The sequence below is a fragment of the Bufo gargarizans genome, chromosome 3, assembly GCF_014858855.1.
Source record: "Bufo gargarizans isolate SCDJY-AF-19 chromosome 3, ASM1485885v1, whole genome shotgun sequence".
NCBI lineage: Eukaryota > Metazoa > Chordata > Amphibia > Anura > Bufonidae > Bufo > Bufo gargarizans.
In genome coordinates, this window is record NC_058082.1 from 563,388,513 (window position 1) to 563,408,320 (window position 19,808).

General features: G+C 47.6%; 1 protein-coding gene across 1 annotated transcript in view; it reads left to right on the forward strand.

The window, feature by feature from the left end:
- GET1 (guided entry of tail-anchored proteins factor 1) overlaps window positions 1-19,281 on the forward strand; it is a 41,409-nt gene extending 22,128 nt beyond the window's left edge. The window contains exons 3-4 of the mRNA XM_044285885.1: window positions 10,663-10,777; window positions 18,988-19,281. Coding sequence (XP_044141820.1) covers window positions 10,663-10,777; window positions 18,988-19,061 — 189 coding nt within the window. The 3' untranslated portion in view covers window positions 19,062-19,281. The remainder of the gene's footprint in view (window positions 1-10,662; window positions 10,778-18,987) is intronic.
- The last annotated feature ends 527 nt before the right edge of the window (window positions 19,282-19,808 follow it).

The following is a 19,808-nucleotide window of genomic DNA, read 5'->3' on the forward strand; positions in this document are numbered from 1 at the left end:
ACCTTTATAAGCAATCGTGGACTTATAAAACTGGCAAAAATCATCTTAGTAGGATATGCAAATGAGGGCTCGCAAGTGCCCAGGGGCGGCGTCAACCTCGTAGGTGCCCAGGCAGCTCTGCCTTATCGTCGCTTCCCCCCGCCCAGTCTTTCCCTCTGCCCGCCCATCTTCTTACTTCTTCTCTCGCCGAGATCCCGCGCCTGCGCGCTGAGTCCGTCGGCCGGCGCATGCGCACTAAGATGTCCATTCCTGGTACGGCATCACAGTAATTAATGTGCATGCGCCGGCCAACGGACTCAGCGCGCAGGCGCGGGATCTCGGCGAGAGAAGAAGTAAGAAGATGGGCGGGCAGAGGGAAAGACTGGGCGGGGGGAAGCGACGATAAGGCAGAGCTGCCTGGGCACCTACGAGGTTGACGCCGCCCCTGGGCACTTGCGAGCCCTCATTTGCATATCCTACTAAGATGATTTTTGCCAGTTTTATAAGTCCACGATTGCTTATAAAGGTAACGTTTTTATCAACTGTAATGCTGCTAGAAAGCTATGGGAAGGGTTAAAAAGGTGAAACTGTGATGACAGACTCCCTTTAAGTCTGATCACAGATTTTCTATTGGATTGACATCTGGGCTGTGACTCGCCCATTCCAACACATTTACATGTTTCCCCTTAAACTACTCAAGTGTTGCTTTAGCAGTGTGTTTGGGGTCATTGTCCTGCTGGAAGGTGAACCTTCGTCCTAGCCTCACATTATGCACAGTGGTACAGGTTTACCTCAAGAATATCCCTGTATTTAGCACCATCCATCTTTCCCTCAGCTCTGACCAGTTTCCCGGTCCCATCCCCCCAGCATGATGCTGCCACCACCATGTCTCACTGTGGGGATGGTGTTCTTTGGGTGATGTGATGTTGTTGGGTTTGCGCCAGACATAACGTTTTCTTTGATGGCTGAAAAGTTCAATTTTAGTCTCATCAGACCAGAGCACCTTCCTCCATACATTTTGGGAGTCTCCCACATGCCTTTTTGCAAACTCACAACGTGCCTTTTTGTTTTCAGCTGAAAGTAATGGCTTTCTTCTGGCCACTCTGCCATAAAGCCCAACTCTATGGAGCGCACGGTTTATTGTCGTCCTATGTACAGATACTCCAGTCTCTGCTGTGGAACTCTGCAGCTCCTCCAGGGTTACCTTAGGTCTCTGTGCTGCCTCTCTGATTAATGCCCTCCTTGCCCGGTCCGTGAGTTTTGGTGGGCGGCCATCTCTTGGCAGGTTTGCTGTTGTGCCATGTTCTTTCTATTTGGTTATGATAGATTTGATGGTGCTCCTGGGGATCATAAAAGATTTGGATATTTTTTTATAACCTAACCCTGACTTGTACTTCTCAACAACATTGTCCCTTACTTGTTTGGAGAGTTCCTTGGTCTTCATGGCAGTGTTTGGTTAGTGATGCCTCTTGCTTAGGTGTTACAGCCTCTGGGGGCTTTCAAAAAAAGGTGAGTATATGTAATGACAGATCATTTGGCACTTAGATTGCACACAGGTGACATCATTTCACTAATTATGTGACTTCTAAAGGTAATTGGTTGCAACAGAGCTTTTTACAGGCTTCCTAACAAAGGGGGTGAATACACACGCACATGCCAATTTTTTGTTTTCTATTTCTAAACAATAGTTTTATTTATATATTTTTCTCATTTCACTTCACCAACTTAGACTGTTGTGTTCTAATCCATCACATAAAATTCAGATTAGCAAAACATTGAACTTAAGGCTCTAATGTAACAAAACACAAAAAAAAGTCAAGAGCGGTGAATACTTTCGCAAGGCACTGTATGCCATATTAGAACCCCTTCCCCCCCAGAGCTACAAGCAAACTGCAGCTCTCACTCTGGTTCTTCTTTGTCATAAATGGATGCCCATTAATATCCATAGTTAGATGCAATACCACATTTCCTCTGTAGAGGTCACCGGCGGTCCCATTGAGTTTGAATGCAGCAGCGGTTCGGTTCAAACGGGATCCCCGTTCTTGTGATCTATGGGGGTCCCAAGGTTTGTATCCCCTCCAGTCTGTTATATCCTGTGGACAAGGGATAGCCCAGGCATGGCCAACCTGAGGCTCTCCAGCTGTTGTAAAACTACAACTCCCACCATGCCCTGCTGTAGGCTGATAGCTGAAGGTAGCCTGGGCATGCTGGGAGTTGTAGTTTTGCAACAGCTGGAGAGCCTCAGGTTGGCCATCCCTGGGATAGCCTTTTGTAACCAGAATATCCCTTTAAAGGGAAATACAGCTTATAAAGATCTCAGTAGATTGAGCTATTAAAGCCTTCACAACCTTGTGCCATCAATTCTGACTCAAGTCAATGGTGGTAGCTTTTATATTTGGGTTCTCCTCTCTAGAAAGGTAGCATAAAATGAGAAAAACATGGCTGATTTTTCCAGAAATTGTGCAACTTGTATCCATGGTCTACCAGACACAGCATGCGGACGAGAGTAGCTAAAAAGAGGTCCTCTAGATCTTAAACATACTTGGGATATGCTGCCAGTGTTTGCTCAGTAGGGGTCCAATCTTTGGCTCCCTTGCCGATCCCACCATGATGACCCCCACTAACAACTTGTGAGATCTCTGACTGACATTTGTGTTGTGCAGCTTTGCTGTGTAGACTGGGACAGTCTCAACAGACTCATGTAATTGTCATTGGAGGGCAGGGGATTTATTAACACATGACGACTAAGTTGTACTGTTGTAAGCCTAGATAGGTCAGAAGATAGAACTATACACACTATATCTACAATAAAGCACCCATGGACTAATGTCTAGGGCGCCAGGAAGTGAGGGGAGACATTGTCCTAGGTAAATCATGTATTAAAAAAATAAATGTACGCTGTCCGTGCATCGCAAACTGAAATCTACACCAACCTTCTGGCATAAATTATTGTAGAGAAGTCGATTTGAATACACCTACCCCCATTGGCTAAGCTGCACCCACTTTAAAAAAAAAAAAAAAAAAGTTTTTTTTTTAAGACCAGACAATCCCTTTAACCCAGCACTACGAGGCATTTAATGACAGCTTTGCACATGGGGGAGGGGGGCATATGGAGGCGTGCTCCTGCAAACTAACACCACTAGTTGTTTTTCTAGTCCTAGATGCTGGTCACATTCTTCAGAAAATGTCTCTCTCTCTGGAGGACCCATTACATTATATAGATATCTTATACATTTCAGTGGGCACAGTGTAATACCTCATTTTCCCTGTGGTGGTGCTGCAGAGAAACTAAACACTTCCTCCCAGCAGATTGCAGGCGATCGCTGGTGGTTTCCACAACTAGACCAGCATAGTTTTAAGGGACTAGAAGAAATAAGCAATGTGAAATATGTGATTTCTGTGCTAGCCCTGCAGGAGGCATCAGAACAATCCAGGTGTGGCTGCTACTGCACCTATCTCCTTAGGTTATGGAATTTGTGCGACACTGAGTACACAGGTATTGGAATCTCTCATGTCCTGCCTGTTGCTACTAAGGGTACTTTCACACTTGCGTTAAACTTTTCCGGTATTGAGTTCCGTCCTAGGGGCTCAATACCAGAAAAATAAAATTCCGGTCTGCGTATGCCCAGACCTTTAAAAATGTGAACAAGATAAATACCCGATCCGTTTTTTCCAGATGACAACCGGAGAGACGGAGCCGGTATTGCAATGCATTTGTGAGACTGATCCTCATCCCGGATCCGTCTACAAATGGTATCCATTTGCATACAGATTGCCGGATCCGTCGAATCCAACAACGCAAGTGTGAAAGTACCCTTAAGCAATTCCCTAATCTCCTCTTATCAGTGGCTCCAAAGTGGAGGTTCTCTTCCAGGCATTCAAATCCAGTGACTTGTACACTGCAGGGACGTGCTCCTAGATTACCCGCCCATTGCACGTGTTGGCACCAGCCTGTGCCATGTTCAGTATCCACAGCCCTGGCCTTCAGTGCTTTTACAGTCTGGGCTTTGCTGTCTCACCACACCCAATGTACACTTGGTTGTATGGATTCCCTGTAGCTGCGCTCATGCCCGGGCAGCTGCCCCTCCCTAATGTAAAAGAATTCATGCATAAAAAGCATCGGGACGGTTGAAATTTTTGCCTCTGGCAAGATCTGACTTACAAAACAGCATGTCAGGTTTCAAATAATTTCTTTTTTTGTGCAGGTCGTATGCCGAGGTGTCATGTTCTCACATTCTGGGCAGACAGTCGCACACCTTCTCCTTTAAGACTGTCGCCTTTTTTGCATCGTATTGTTTGTCAATCTAATACAGACTGCAGATATTCAGCGTGCGGCCCCCTTTATGTTATTTTTATCAGGCGGTGATTTCATGCGGATAAATTTCCCCTGATACCATACAGAGGGTGAGCAGCCAAACAGCCGGAGGCTTAGACTAACGCGTTCCACCAGAGAGGTCTAGTCCTGCACAGTAAGGCACTGTATATGAAAGCTGCCCCCGGTTCCTGTGCTATTATTACTTCTATCTGAGGTTGACGGTAGTAGAGATTCACGTCCCTGCATGTGCACGTCACCATTTCTTATGTAAATATTGGCGGAGTAGAGTATAATACTGTTACGTTTCAGCGTGCGGTCGTTCTGAGCCTGCGTACAGTGCACAGAGAGCACACGGGCCCAGATTTACTCTTGATTGGGTGACTGCATATGCTTTTAAAGAAAGTCCCATATTGATAGGATATGCCTTAAATGTCCCACCCCTTGAACCTGCTCCTGTCTTAAGAACAGGCCCTGACGTGAAGGGAGAGGATGCTGCGCATGCGCGACTTTCTCCATTCACTGCTATGAGACTTCCAAAAAAAAGTCAGACGGTGACTCAGCTATTTTTGAAAGTTATAAATATCTGATAAGTGTGGGTCCCACCGTATGGATCTACTCCTGTCTTGAGAACGGGGCCCTGCTCTGAATGGAGAGCTATAATACTTCCAAAAATAGCCAAGCAGTGGCTCAGCTATTTTTGGAAGTCCCAGCTCTTGGACCTGCTCCTGTCTTAAGAATGGGGCCCTGCCTTGAATGGAGAGCATGTCGCGCATGTGCGGCTTTCTCCACTCACTGTTATTTGACTTTCAAAAATAGGCAAACTATTTTCAGAAGTCCCATAGTGGTGGATAGAGGGTTGGCCGCGTATTTGAGCAAGGGGTATTCAAATGTTCCTTCTGGCGCAAATTTATGGCCTGGCAGTAGGATATGCCATAAATGACCAACCTCTGCAAATTTAGTATTTAGCATATGTTGTTAATGTCCGCTTGATCTTGTGGGTAAAATTTAGGGATTATTGTCAACACTGTGTGGTCATTAGTCCTTTCACATAGCACAAAACTGTGCCTAATTGTCCAAAATGGTGTAAAAATTATAAAAAACTAAAATTCACACAGGATTAAGCAAGTTGTCATCATTTATCATGGGGTTTTCCTGCCCAATGCACAGGAGCTAAAAATAAGCCAACATGCACAATATATCTCTTCAGTAAGTGATAAGATAGTGGATCCTGAATGGAATGTGGCACCAAATACTCCTTCCAGTTTTAAAGATAGATGTTGCAAAAATAAAATAAAAAATGCAGTAGTAAATCTAGTCCAATGTCCATTACTTTTCATCCTTCTTGTTGTGAATGTTCAGTCTTCTCCTGTTTCCTGAATGGGCGAAGCCTAAAACATGTCTATGCAGCATGGAGATGCAGTCTACTGTACAGCAGATGCAAACTTGTGCATTTTTGTGTGCTCCTGTCCGTGATGTATACTGTAGTGAAGGTGATCTTCTTACCAGTGACTGTATTTGTGAGTTATAACCTCTCTTCTGATCCTCAGCGGTGTCATGTGACCAGCACTATGAGTCTCCAAATAACACACCATCTTATGTGTGAACAGGAAGCTCGTTTCTCTATGTAATCTTATGGGAGCCTCAATGTCGGTCTCATAGGAATGAATAGAGAAGTAACTGACTTCTTGTCCTGTGTCAGTTGGAAATCAGAATGCTGGTCACATGACACGGCTGAGGATGAGAAGGGAGGTTATAAATCACAAATACAATCACTGGTAAGAAGATTACCTTCACTACAGATTACATCATGCACCTTTCTAAGGGTGCATTCAAATTACCGTTTAGCTTTTCGTTCTTCTGATTTGTCAGAAGAAGAGAAAAAAAACAGGATCCTTTAAAAAAAAAAAACGGATCCTGTTGCATCAGTTGTCATCCGTTTGAGCCATTTCCGCCTAAGATCCGTTTTTTTTAGACGGAAAAAAATACTGCATGGACTTTTTTCCCCCGTCCTAAAAAACGGATCTCAGACGGAAATAACTCAAACTTCTGGCTGGAGTCACCTGCCACTAGAGGAAGCTTACAGCATATTGTTATATAAGGAGCTATTCACATCACATTTTAGACCTCTAAACCCCAGGACCTGCTGTATAGGAGGTAGAAACACTAACCATCACAGGCTGCACTGCTGTCTATGGGAGGCAGATACACTAACAGTGATCACAGGCTGCACTGCTGTCTATAGGAGGTAGATACACTAACAGTGACCACAGGCTGCACTGCTGTCTATGGGAGGTAGAATCACTAACAGTGACCACAGGCTGCACTGCTGTCTATAGGAGGTAGATACACTAACAGTGAACACAGGCTGCACCGCTGTCTATGGGAGGTAGATACACTAACAGTGACCACAGGCTGCACCGCTGTCTATAGGAGGTAGATACACTAACAGTGAACACAGGCTGCACCGCTGTCTATGGGAGGTAGATACACTAACAGTGACCACAGGCTGCACCGCTGTCTATGGGAGGTAGAAACACTAACAGTGACCACAGGCTGCACTGCTGTCTATAGGAGGTAGATACACTAACAGTGACCACAGGCTGCACTGCTGTCTATAGGAGGTAGATACACTAACAGTGACCACAGGCTGCACTACTGTCTATGGGAGGTAGATACACTAACAGTGACCACAGGCTGCACTGCTGTCTATGGGAGGTAGATACACTAACAGTGATCACAGGCTGCACTGCTGTCTATAGGAGGTAGATACACTAACAGTGACCACAGGCTGCACTGCTGTCTATAGGAGATAGATACACTAACAGTGACCACAGGCTGCACTGCTGTCTATGGGAGGTGGATACACTAACAGTGACCACAGGCTGCACTGCTGTCTATAGGAGGTAGATACACTAACAGTGACCACAGGCTGCACTGCTGTCTAAGGGAGGTAGATACACTAACAGTGACCACAGGCTGCACTGCTGTCTATAGGAGGTAGATACACTAACAGTGACCACAGGCTGCACCGCTGTCTATAGGAGGTAGAGACGCTAACAGTGACCACAGGCTGCACTGCTGTCTATGGGAGGTAGATACACTAACAGTGACCACAGGCTGCACTGCTGTCTATGGGAGGTAGATACACTAACAGTGACCACAGGCTGCACTGCTGTCTATAGGAGGTAGATACACTAACAGTGACCACAGGCTGCACTACTGTCTATGGGAGGTAGATACACTAACAGTGACCACAGGCTGCACTGCTGTCTATGGGAGGTAGATACACTAACAGTGTCCACAGGCTGCACTGCTGTCTATGGGAGGTAGATACACTAACAGTGACCACAGGCTGCACTGCTGTCTATGGGAGGTAGATACACTAACAGTGACCACAGGCTGCACTGCTGTCTATAAGAGGTAGATACACTAACAGTAACCACAGGCTGCACTGCTGTCTATGGGAGGTAGATACACTAACAGTGACCACAGGCTGCACTGCTGTCTATGGGAGGTAGATACACTAACAGTGACCACAGGCTGCACTGCTGTCTATAGGAGGTAGATACACTAACAGTGACCACAGGCTGCACTGCTGTCTATGGGAGGTAGATACACTAATAGTGACCACAGGCTGCACTGCTGTCTATAGGAGGTAGATACACTAACAGTGACCACAGGCTGCACTGCTGTCTATGGGAGGTAGATACACTAACAGTGACCACAGGCTGCACTGCTGTCTATGGGAGGTAGATACACTAACAGTGACCACAGGCTGCACTGCTGTCTATAGGAGGTAGATACACTAACAGTGACCACAGGCTGCACTGCTGTCTATGGGAGGTAGATACACTAATAGTGACCACAGGCTGCACTGCTGTCTATAGGAGGTAGATACACTAACAGTGACCACAGGCTGCACTGCTGTCTATGGGAGGTAGAAACACTAACAGTGACCACAGGCTGCACTGCTGTCTATGGGAGGTAGAAACACTAACAGTGACCACAGGCTGCACTGCTGTCTATAGGAGGTAGATACACTAACAGTGATCACAGGCTGCACTGCTGTCTATGGGAGGTAGATACACTAACAGTGATCACAGGCTGCACTGCTGTCTATGGGAGGTAGATACACTAACAGTGACCACAGGCTGCACTGCTGTCTATGGGAGGTAGATACACTAACAGTGACCACAGGCTGCACTGCTGTCTATAGGAGGTAGATACACTAACAGTGACCACAGGCTGCACTGCTGTCTATGGGAGGTAGATACACTAATAGTGACCACAGGCTGCACTGCTGTCTATAGGAGGTAGATACACTAACAGTGACCACAGGCTGCACTGCTGTCTATAGGAGGTAGAAACACTAACAGTGACCACAGGCTGCACTGCTGTCTATGGCAGTGTTTCCCAACCAGTGTGCCTCCAGCTGTTGCAAAACTACAACTCCCAGCATGCCTGGACAGCGTTTGGCTGTGCGGGCATCCTGGGAGTTGTCGTTTTGCAACAGCTGGAGGCACACTGGTTGGGAAACACTGGTCTATGGGAGGTAGATACACTAACAGTGACCACAGGCCGCACTGCTGTCTATAGGAGGTAGATACACTAACAGTGACCACAGGCTGCACTGCTGTCTATAGGAGGTAGATACACTAACAGTGACCACAGGCCGCACTGCTGTCTATAGGAGGTAGATACACTAACAGTGACCACAGGCTGCACTGCTGTCTATAGGAGGTAGATACACTAACAGTGACCACAGGCTGCACTGCTGTCTATAGGAGGTAGAGACACTAACAGTGACCACAGGCTGCACTGCTGTCTATGGGAGGTAGATACACTAACAGTGACCACAGGCTGCACTGCTGTCTATGGGAGGTAGAAACACTAACAGTGACCACAGGCTGCACTGCTGTCTATGGGAGGTAGAAACACTAACAGTGACCACAGGCTGCACTGCTGTCTATGGGAGGTAGAAACACTAACAGTGACCACAGGCTGCACTGCTGTCTATAGGAGGTAGAAACACTAACAGTGACCACAGGCTGCACTGCTGTCTATGGCAGTGTTTCCCAACCAGTGTGCCTCCAGCTGTTGCAAAACTACAACTCCCAGCATGCCTGGACAGCGTTTGGCTGTGCGGGCATCCTGGGAGTTGTCGTTTTGCAACAGCTGGAGGCACACTGGTTGGGAAACACTGGTCTATGGGAGGTAGATACACTAACAGTGACCACAGGCCGCACTGCTGTCTATAGGAGGTAGATACACTAACAGTGACCACAGGCTGCACTGCTGTCTATAGGAGGTAGATACACTAACAGTGACCACAGGCCGCACTGCTGTCTATAGGAGGTAGATACACTAACAGTGACCACAGGCTGCACTGCTGTCTATAGGAGGTAGATACACTAACAGTGACCACAGGCTGCACTGCTGTCTATAGGAGGTAGAGACACTAACAGTGACCACAGGCTGCACTGCTGTCTATGGGAGGTAGATACACTAACAGTGACCACAGGCTGCACTGCTGTCTATGGGAGGTAGAAACACTAACAGTGACCACAGGCTGCACTGCTGTCTATGGGAGGTAGAAACACTAACAGTGACCACAGGCTGCACTGCTGTCTATGGGAGGTAGAAACACTAACAGTGACCACAGGCTGCACTGCTGTCTATGGGAGGTAGATACACTAATAGTGACCACAGGCTGCACTGCTGTCTATGGGAGGTAGATACACTAACAGTGACCACAGGCTGCACTGCTGTCTATGGGAGGTAGATACACTAATAGTGACCACAGGCTGCACTGCTGTCTAAGGGAGGTAGAAACACTAACAGTGATCACAGGCTGCACTGCTGTCTATGGGAGATAGATACAATAACAGTGACCACAGGCTGCACTGCTGTCTATAGGAGGTAGATACACTAACAGTGACCACAGGCTGCACTGAGATGTTGTCTATGGAAGGTACAAACACTAACAATGCCCGTAGAGGCAGGTGTTACAGGAAGCTGCATACAGTCGTATCTGCTTGTGTGGTATATAGTATTGCTATCTTGCCTCATCCAGGCCTCTAGCAGTACAATAGAGCTGTTATTAATTAGCAAAACCTATGGTGACAGTGAGATTACTCTGCTGAACTTGTCCCAATTTATACAGCACAGCTGACAAGTAGGCTGCATTAGACTGTTATTTTGTATGCTCCAGTGGGCTTATCTAGTTTTCATTGGATGCTCACAATACTCCTGAGCCAAGAGTTCCTGGTGGATCACATCCGGTCATCTTCTGTCAGAGCTTTTTTTATATACAAGATGAATTACAGAAGCAGAAAATATGACATTGTGTTTCTTCTCCTATTTTTCAGGCTGCTTTGATGATCTCTCTCATATGGAAATACTACTCCGAGCCAGTGACTGTGCTCCCCAGTAAATGGATTGCACCCTTGGAACGTCTAGTAGCTTTTCCCACTGGGATTGCAGGTAACCACTTAAGCACATGGACCAAATATGTTAAGTGCATATATTTACATTTTGAACACCATTTTGCAGCTCATGTATAATACATTTTGTCATTTTGTACTGAAACTGAGTTACATCCTGTATTATACTCCAGAGCTGCACTCACTATTCTGCTGGTGCAGTCACTGTGTACATACATTACATTACTTATCCTGTACTGATCCTGAGTGACATTCTGTATTATACCCCAGAGCTGCACTCACTATTCTGCTGGTGGAGTCACTGTGTACATACATTACATTACTTATCCTGTACTGATCCTGAGTTACATCCTGTATTATACTCTAGAGCTGCACTCACTATTCTGCTGGTGGAGTCACTGTGTACATACATTACTTATCCTGTACTGATCCTGAGTTACATCCTGTATTATACTCCAGAGCTGCACTCACTATTCTGCTGGTGGAGTCACTGTGTACATACATTACATTACTTATCCTGTACTGATCCTGAGTGACATCCTGTATTATACTCCAGAGCTGCACTCACTATTCTGCTGGTGGAGTCACTGTGTACATACATTACATTACTTATCCTGTATTGATCCTGAGTTACATCCTGTATTATACTCCAGAGCTGCACTCACTATTCTGCTGGTGCAGTCACTGTGTACATACATTACATTACTTATCCTGTACTGATCCTGAGTGACATTCTGTATTATACTCCAGAGCTGTACTCGCTATTCTGCTGGTGCAGTCACTGTGTACATACATTACATTACTTATCCTGTACTGATCCTGAGTGACATCCTGTATTATACTCCAGAGCTGTACTCGCTATTCTGCTGGTGCAGTCACTGTGTACATACATTACATGACTTATCCTGTACTGATCCTGAGTTTTATCCTGTATTATACTCCAGAGCTGCACTCACTATTCTGCTGGTGGAGTCACTGTGTACATACATTACATTACTTATCCTGTACTGATCCTGAGTTACATCCTGTATTATACTCCAGAGCTGCACTCACTATTCAGCTGGTTGTTGTTTTAGACCTCATCATTGATACTGATGATCATTACTGCTGTAGTTTGCACTGTTGTAATTAGAGCTGCGAGATCTCACAGTTATCATGCTGTATGCTTGGAGCCCCTTGTCTGAAATTTCTGACCTGATTCCTGCTGGGAGATAAGGTCATTCATTGGTGATTCAGGTCTCTCCTTTGCTTAGAAATCGGGTTGCTATTGACATCGTCCACCCTTCGCAAGCCAGTTAGGTGGTCAGACATGCTCAGTTTATTCTCCTGCTTTTTGTTACCCTAAGTTCACACCTGAGCGTTTTACAGCGCGTTCAAACGCGCTGTAAAACGCTCAACACGTGAAAACCAATGCTTCCCTATGGCCCTGGTTCACACTTGAGCGTTTTACAGCGCGTTTGAACGCGCTGTAAAACACCCGACGCATAAACAAGTTCATGAGCTTTTTTTTGGGGCGTTTGTCGCGCGTTTGGGCCATAGACTCATTGGACAACACTGCTGTCAATCACACAAACGCGCGTCAAACGCACGTTTACTATTGCAAAAAACGCGCATAAAACTTGCGTTTTAGAAACGCTCAGGTGTGAACCAAGGGTTACTGAGCTGCTGGCCCTATACTGCTGCCTCTGCGCATGAGTCCCAGTCATGTTCTGCTGCTGAGGCTGTGCGCAGGGGAACTCTATGGCTGCGGCTGGTGGAAATTATGGGAGAGCAGCTGTATGGTGCCAGGTGAAAAGGCTGCACTTCTCAGAATGCAAATCACCAGAGCAGGTTCTATGCAGACATTCCTCCAGCTAGCAAAGCTGGGAGATTTCTGCTCTGAAGATTGCTGAATTGTTTCCTACAACTTTCACATCTGGGTGTAGTACTGCTAGGGGTTGTCCTGTATGGAAAACCCTCTACACTGGTTTTCTGGTATAGAAAAGTCGCACATTTTTTCTCAACCCCCATTTTGTGCATCAATGTGTACATTTTTCCCGGGATTTGCTGCATTTTTGACGGTTGGAGGTGCAGGGGCCTATGTGGCCTGACAGATTGAACATTGCATAATATTACACCTGAAATCTACGCCAGAAGCTATTTGCATTCCCCATGTAATAATAGTAGACTGTATGGATGTAAATATTCAGCATTGAATGGCGGTATTGTGTAGAAAGTACAGTTGCACTTATAAGTCTAAATTCCGCAGGCAGAAGGTGAGTTCCTAGAAACTATGAGGGAGCGGAGAAAACTCAGCTGTTATTATTGTTTCAGATTAACCCCTTTGCGCACCCTGACGTAACTGTACATCACAGGTGTCAGAGGAGTGTATGGAGCGGGCTCAGGGACTGAGTGCAAGGAGTGTATGGAGCGGGCTCAGGGACTGAGAGTGAGGAGTGTATGGAGCGGGCTCAGGGACTGAGTGCGAGGAGTGTATGGAGCGGGCTCAGGGACTGAGGGTGAGGAGTGTATGGAGCGGGCTCAGGGACTGAGTGCAAGGAGTGTATGGAGCGGGCTCAGGGACTGAGAGTGAGGAGTGTATGGAGCGGGCTCAGGGACTGAGTGCGAGGAGTGTATGGAGCGGGCTCAGGGACTGAGTGCGAGGAGTGTATGGAGCGGGCTCAGGGACTGAGTGCAAGGAGTGTATGGAGCGGGCTCAGGGACTGAGTGCAAGTAGTTTATGGAGCGGGCTCAGGGACTGAGAGTGAGGAGTGTATGGAGCGGGCTCAGGGACTGAGAGTGAGGAGTGTATGGAGCGGGCTCAGGGACTGAGTGCGAGGAGTGTATGGAGCGGGCTCAGGGACTGAGTGCAAGGAGTGTATGGAGCGGGCTCAGGGACTGAGAGTGAGGAGTGTATGGAGCGGGCTCAGGGACTGAGAGTGAGGAGTGTATGGAGCGGGCTCAGGGACTGAGAGTGAGGAGTGTATGGAGCGGGCTCAGGGACTGAGAGTGAGGAGTGTATGGAGCGGGCTCAGGGACTGAGTGCGAGGAGTGTATGGAGCGGGCTCAGGGACTGAGAGTGAGGAGTGTATGGAGCGGGCTCAGGGACTGAGTGCGAGGAGTGTATGGAGCGGGCTCAGGGACTGAGTGCGAGGAGTGTATGGAGCGGGCTCAGGGACTGAGTGCGAGGAGTGTATGGAGCGGGCTCAGGGACTGAGTGCAAGGAGTGTATGGAGCGGGCTCAGGGACTGAGAGTGAGGAGTGTATGGAGCGGGCTCAGGGACTGAGAGTGAGGAGTGTATGGAGCGGGCTCAGGGACTGAGAGTGAGGAGTGTATGGAGCGGGCTCAGGGACTGAGAGTGAGGAGTGTATGGAGCGGACTCAGGGACTGAGTGCAAGTAGTTTATGGAGCGGGCTCAGGGACTGAGTGTATGGAGCGGGCTCAGGGACTGAGAGTGAGAAGTGTATGGAGCGGGCTCAGGGACTGAGTGCGAGGAGTGTATGGAGCGGGCTCAGGGACTGAGTGCGAGGAGTGTATGGAGCGGGCTCAGGGACTGAGTGCAAGGAGTGTATGGAGCGGGCTCAGGGACTGAGAGTGAGGAGTGTATGGAGCGGGCTCAGGGACTGAGAGTGAGGAGTGTATGGAGCGGGCTCAGGGACAGAGTGAGGAGTGTATGGAGCGGGCTCAGGGACTGAGTGCGAGGAGTGTATGGAGCGGGCTCAGGGACTGAGTGCGAGGAGTGTATGGTGCGGGCTCAGGGACTGAGTGCAAGGAGTGTATGGTGCGGGCTCAGGGACTGAGTGCGAGGAGTGTATGGAGCGGGCTCAGGGACTGAGTGCGAGGAGTGTATGGAGCGGGCTCAGGGACTGAGAGTGAGGAGTGTATGGAGCGGGCTCAGGGACTGAGAGTGAGGAGTGTATGGAGCGGGCTCAGGGACAGAGTGAGGAGTGTATGGAGCGGGCTCAGGGACTGAGTGCGAGGAGTGTATGGAGCGGGCTCAGGGACTGAGAGTGAGGAGTGTATGGAGCGGGCTCAGGGACTGAGAGTGAGGAGTGTATGGAGCGGGCTCAGGGACAGAGTGAGGAGTGTATGGAGCGGGCTCAGGGACTGAGTGCGAGGAGTGTATGGAGCGGGCTCAGGGACTGAGTGCGAGGAGTGTATGGTGCGGGCTCAGGGACTGAGTGCAAGGAGTGTATGGTGCGGGCTCAGGGACTGAGTGCGAGGAGTGTATGGAGCGGGCTCAGGGACTGAGTGCGAGGAGTGTTTGGAGCGGGCTCAGGGACTGAGTGCGAGGAGTGTATGGAGCGGGCTCAGGGACTGAGTGCGAGGAGTGTATGGAGCGGGCTCAGGGACTGAGTGCGAGGAGTGTATGGAGCGGGCTCAGGGACTGAGTGCGAGGAGTGTATGGAGCGGGCTCAGGGACTGAGAGTGAGGAGTGTATGGAGCAGACTGAGGGTGAGGAGTGTATGGAGCAGACTGAGGGTGAGGAGTGTATGGAGCAGACTGAGGGTGAGGAGTGTATGGAGCAGACTGAGGGTGAGGAGTGTATGGAGCGGGCTCAGGGACTGAGTGCGAGGAGTGTATGGAGCAGACTGAGGGTGAGGAGTGTATGGAGCGGGCTCAGGGACTGAGTGCGAGGAGTGTATGGAGCGGGCTCAGGGACTGAGTGCGAGGAGTGTATGGAGCGGGCTCAGGGACTGAGTGCGAGGAGTGTATGGAGCGGGCTCAGGGACTGAGTGCGAGGAGTGTATGGAGCAGACTGAGGGTGGGGAGTGTATGGAGCAGACTGAGGGTGAGGAGTGTATGGAGCAGACTGAGGGTGGGGAGTGTATGGAGCAGACTGAGGGTGGGGAGTGTATGGAGCAGACTGAGGGTGGGGAGTGTATGGAGCAGACTGAGGGTGGGGAGTGTATGGAGCAGACTGAGGGTGAGGAGTGTATGGAGCAGACTGAGGGTGAGGAGTGTATGGAGCAGACTGAGGGTGAGGAGTGTATGGAGCAGACTGAGGGTGAGGAGTGTATGGAGCAGACTGAGGGTGAGGAGTGTATAGAGCTGGCTGAGGCTACATACCAGTTGCTGTCTGTGTTGCACAGCTGACGCCCACTTGCTGCAGCTGGGATCGGCGCAAGCTGTGATCCTGGCTATTTAACCTCTCAGGTGCTGCTACCAATGAGTCTGCAAAAAAAGGATGCAACAGTATTTTGTGGATCCGTGTTTTGGAGACCGCAAAATACAAATTGTCGTGTGCATGTGGCCTAGGAGGACAAAAAATTATGTAAAAAATAAAGTTTATATAAAAAATAAATAAAATAAAAAACACAAATATAAAAAATCACAAAAACAATTTCCCAGTTTAAAAAATAAACAACAATAATAACAGAATAAACATAAGGCTACTTTCACACTTGCGCTTGATCGGATCCGTTCTGAACGGATCCGATCATATTAATGCAGACGGAGGCTCCGTTCAGTACGGATCCGTCTGCATTAATAACTTAGAAAAATTTCTAAGTGCGCAAGTAGCCTGAGCGGATCCGTTCAGACTTTCAATGTAAAGTCAATGGGGGACGGATCCGCTTGAAGATTGAGCCATATGGTGTCATCTTCAAGCGGATCCGTTCCCATTGACTTACATTGTAAGTCTGAACGGATCCGCTCGCCTCCGCACGGCCAGGCGGACAGCTGAACGCTGCAAGCAGCGTTCAGCTGTCCGCCTGGCCGTGCGGAGGCGAGCGGAGCGGAGGCTGAACGCCCTCAGACTGATGCAGTCTGAGCGGATCCGCATCCATTCAGACTGCATCAGGGCTGGACGGAGGCGTTCGGGTCCGCTCGTGAGCCCCTTCAAACGGAGCTCACGAGCGGACAGCCGAACGCTAGTGTGAAAGTAGCCTAATTGGTACTGACTCAAATATCCAAACTACTAAAAATGTTTATTTTCCCTTAAAGGTTAATGTCCATTTCAGTGCAGTTAAAGAGGACCTTTCAGCTGGCAAAAAATTGTGAACTAAGTATCATGATCTGTACAGCGTTGCCCAGGGATCTCACTGCACTTACTATTATCCCTGGGCACCGCTCTGTTCTCCCGCTGTCGGTATGTTCGGTCACTTGGTTATAGTAAGAGGAGAGACTGCCCTTGTTCTCCTGGGCGTCTTCTTCTCCTAGGCTGCAGCGCTGGCCAATAGCAGCGCAGAGCTCACAGCCTGGGAGAAAAAAACCTCCCAGGCTGTGAGCTCTGCGCTGCGATTGGCCAGTGCTACAGCCTAGGAGAAGGCGACGCCCAGATAATAGTAAGTGCAGTGAGATCCCTGGGCGCCGCTGTACAGATCATGACACTTAGTTCAGAATTTTCTGCCAGATGAAAGGTCCTCTTTGAGCTTTTCCGGCATCTGCATGCTATGGTTTTGCTACGCAGTCCAGTATCAGAGAACATGGCGCACGATGCTCTCAGCGCACGCCATGTTGTCCTCAACAGCACAGGGGAGAAGGAGGGAGTCTCTTCCTCCCTCCCCCCTGTGCCGCTGCTGCGACTGCCACCAATGAGAGGAGAGGGGAGGGGCTGTGGCCACTGCGCCACCCATGAAGATAACTAACCCATTAATTCAAATATAGGCGGCGGGTGCAGGCAGCAGAATCACATACCCGACACCCAACCTCTATGACAAGGCGCTGCGATCCGCGGCAATTAATCAGGTGCCGCATCGGAGGGGTTCATTGCCGAGAACAGCGCCCTGTCATAGAGGTCGGTGTCGGGTATGTGATTCTGCTGCCGGCACCCGCCGCCTATATTTGAATTAATGGATTAGTTATCTTCATGGGTGGCGCAGTGCGCCCGCCCCTCTCTCCTCATTGGCAGCAGCAGCACAGGGGGAGGGAGAGACTGCTTCCTTCTCCCCTGTGCTGCTGAGGAGAACACGGAGAGAGCAGCGCGCTCCTTTTTCTCTGATACTAGACTGCGCAATAGCGAAGCCTAGTAATCGAAAAAAGGCAAATCCTGGTATCAAGGTCGATACCAGGCAAAACTATCGATTGGGTATCGAAAATTCGATACCCGAATCAACCCTAGTGCACTATGCCCAGGGCATCAGGGAGAGTGTGAGGTCCTATTCACCCTAGAAGATCTCTATTAGGGTGAATAGGACAAGGGTTCTAACCCCTAAGTGGGCTAATAGTTATTAAATAAAAAGTAAAAAAAAAAACACCAAAATATTAAGTATAAATCGCCCCCTTTCCCAATTTTACATATAAAATATATAAACAATAAATAAATAAAACCTATCGCCACGTCTAAAAAGTCCAAACTATTAAAATATTAAAAATTATCTCCTATGCGATGAACGTCGTAACAGAAAATAAATAAATAAAAAACGCGCGATTCGCCGTTTTTTTGTCACCTTGTCCCCCCCAGAAATAGGATAGGACTGTACTATTATGGGCCGGACGTTCCATAAAATGCGGAATGCATGCAGCTTTTTTGGTGTTTTCTTTTTTTCGCATGGTATCGAGTATCGCAATACTTTTTTATGTTATCGAAATTGAATCAAAATTTTGTTATCGTGGCGACCCTAGTTTAAGAGTAGTTTTTGTTCGTTGGACAACCCCTTTAACATCTTTGGACTACTTTTGCTTTCCCCGTGCCGCAGCCTGGATGACATGCAAAACTTTTGATCGGTGGGTTTTCAACTCTCACTATTGCCGGGTTTACTTGCTCCGGGTGCCCCATGTAGTCGAAACCCTATCCATATTCGCCAATGGTTACGATATTTTGAGAGTAAAAGTAAGATATTTACCGCCAAATGATGTGGGCATTGGCCACCGCAATAATATAGGGTTAAGCCGTATACAACCACAGGACCTATAGAATACGCACAATTTTTGGATGATGAATAGCTTCACCTGAACATAAATATCCTTAAAATTAACCAATCACAAGATTCTGCCTTGGATATGAAGACTTATGAGCACACATGTGTATGGCGGTGTTATCTCAACACTATTTGGTATTATTATTAAGGTACTGTATTAAGGTACTATATATTCGCTATATAGCGGTATTATTTGGGCACTGAATGGCTGTACTGTGCGGGCACTGTGTTTTGAGGCATTGTATAAACATTTGGACTGTATGGGCCCATCTCTGTAAACAACTGTCTCCGCCAATGTGGCCCACATTACTGCTCCTGCAGTTGTCAGGCTGTTACCCCAGATTACTTGTTGTCAGCAATACTTCGATGTTGACTGATCATGTACATCGGGTTTTTCTCTCATTTCAGGCGGTGTTGGGATTACTTGTTGGCTTGTGGTATGCAACAAAGTTGTGGCCATTATGCTGTACCCCATCAGCTGAGACAAGCAGAGAAGGCGGCTCCGGACTCCCCGCATCCATCGTGTACAGTCCACGGGAAGTCCGCAATCTATTTATTCACTTTTTTGTTTGATATATGATGTATTATTTGTGCTGGTCCGTCCATCAGAGGTCGTGGGATATGATGTCACTGTGTGTGCTCAGGTCATTGTATGTCATCTTATTACATCACATGTTAAATAAAGCAAAAAATATATAATAACTGGTGAGGTGTGTTCATTACTTCCCTTCTGTGCGGTACAATATCAGCTGCTTACAGCTAAAGGGAAACCCACATGAACCTTACTGTTCAGATGCACAGTCTTTACTAGGGAGCAGTATTATAGTAGTTATATTTTTCTGCATGGAAGCAGTATTATAGTAGTTATATTCTTGTACATAGGAGCAGTATTATAGTAGTTCTATTCTTGTACATAGGAGCAGTATTATAGTAGTTATATCCTTGTACATAGGAGCAGTATTATAGTAGTTATATTCTTGTACATAGGAGCAGTATTATAGTAGTTATATTCTTGTACATAGGAGCAGTATTATAGTAGTTATATTCTTGTACATAGAGGCAGTATTATAGTAGTTATATTCTTGTACATAGGAGCAGTATTATAGTAGTTATATTCTTGTACATAGGGGCAGTATTATAGTAGTTATATTCTTGTACATAGTAGGCAGTATTATAGTAGTTATATTCTTGTACATAGTAGGCAGTATTATAGTAGTTATATTCTTGTA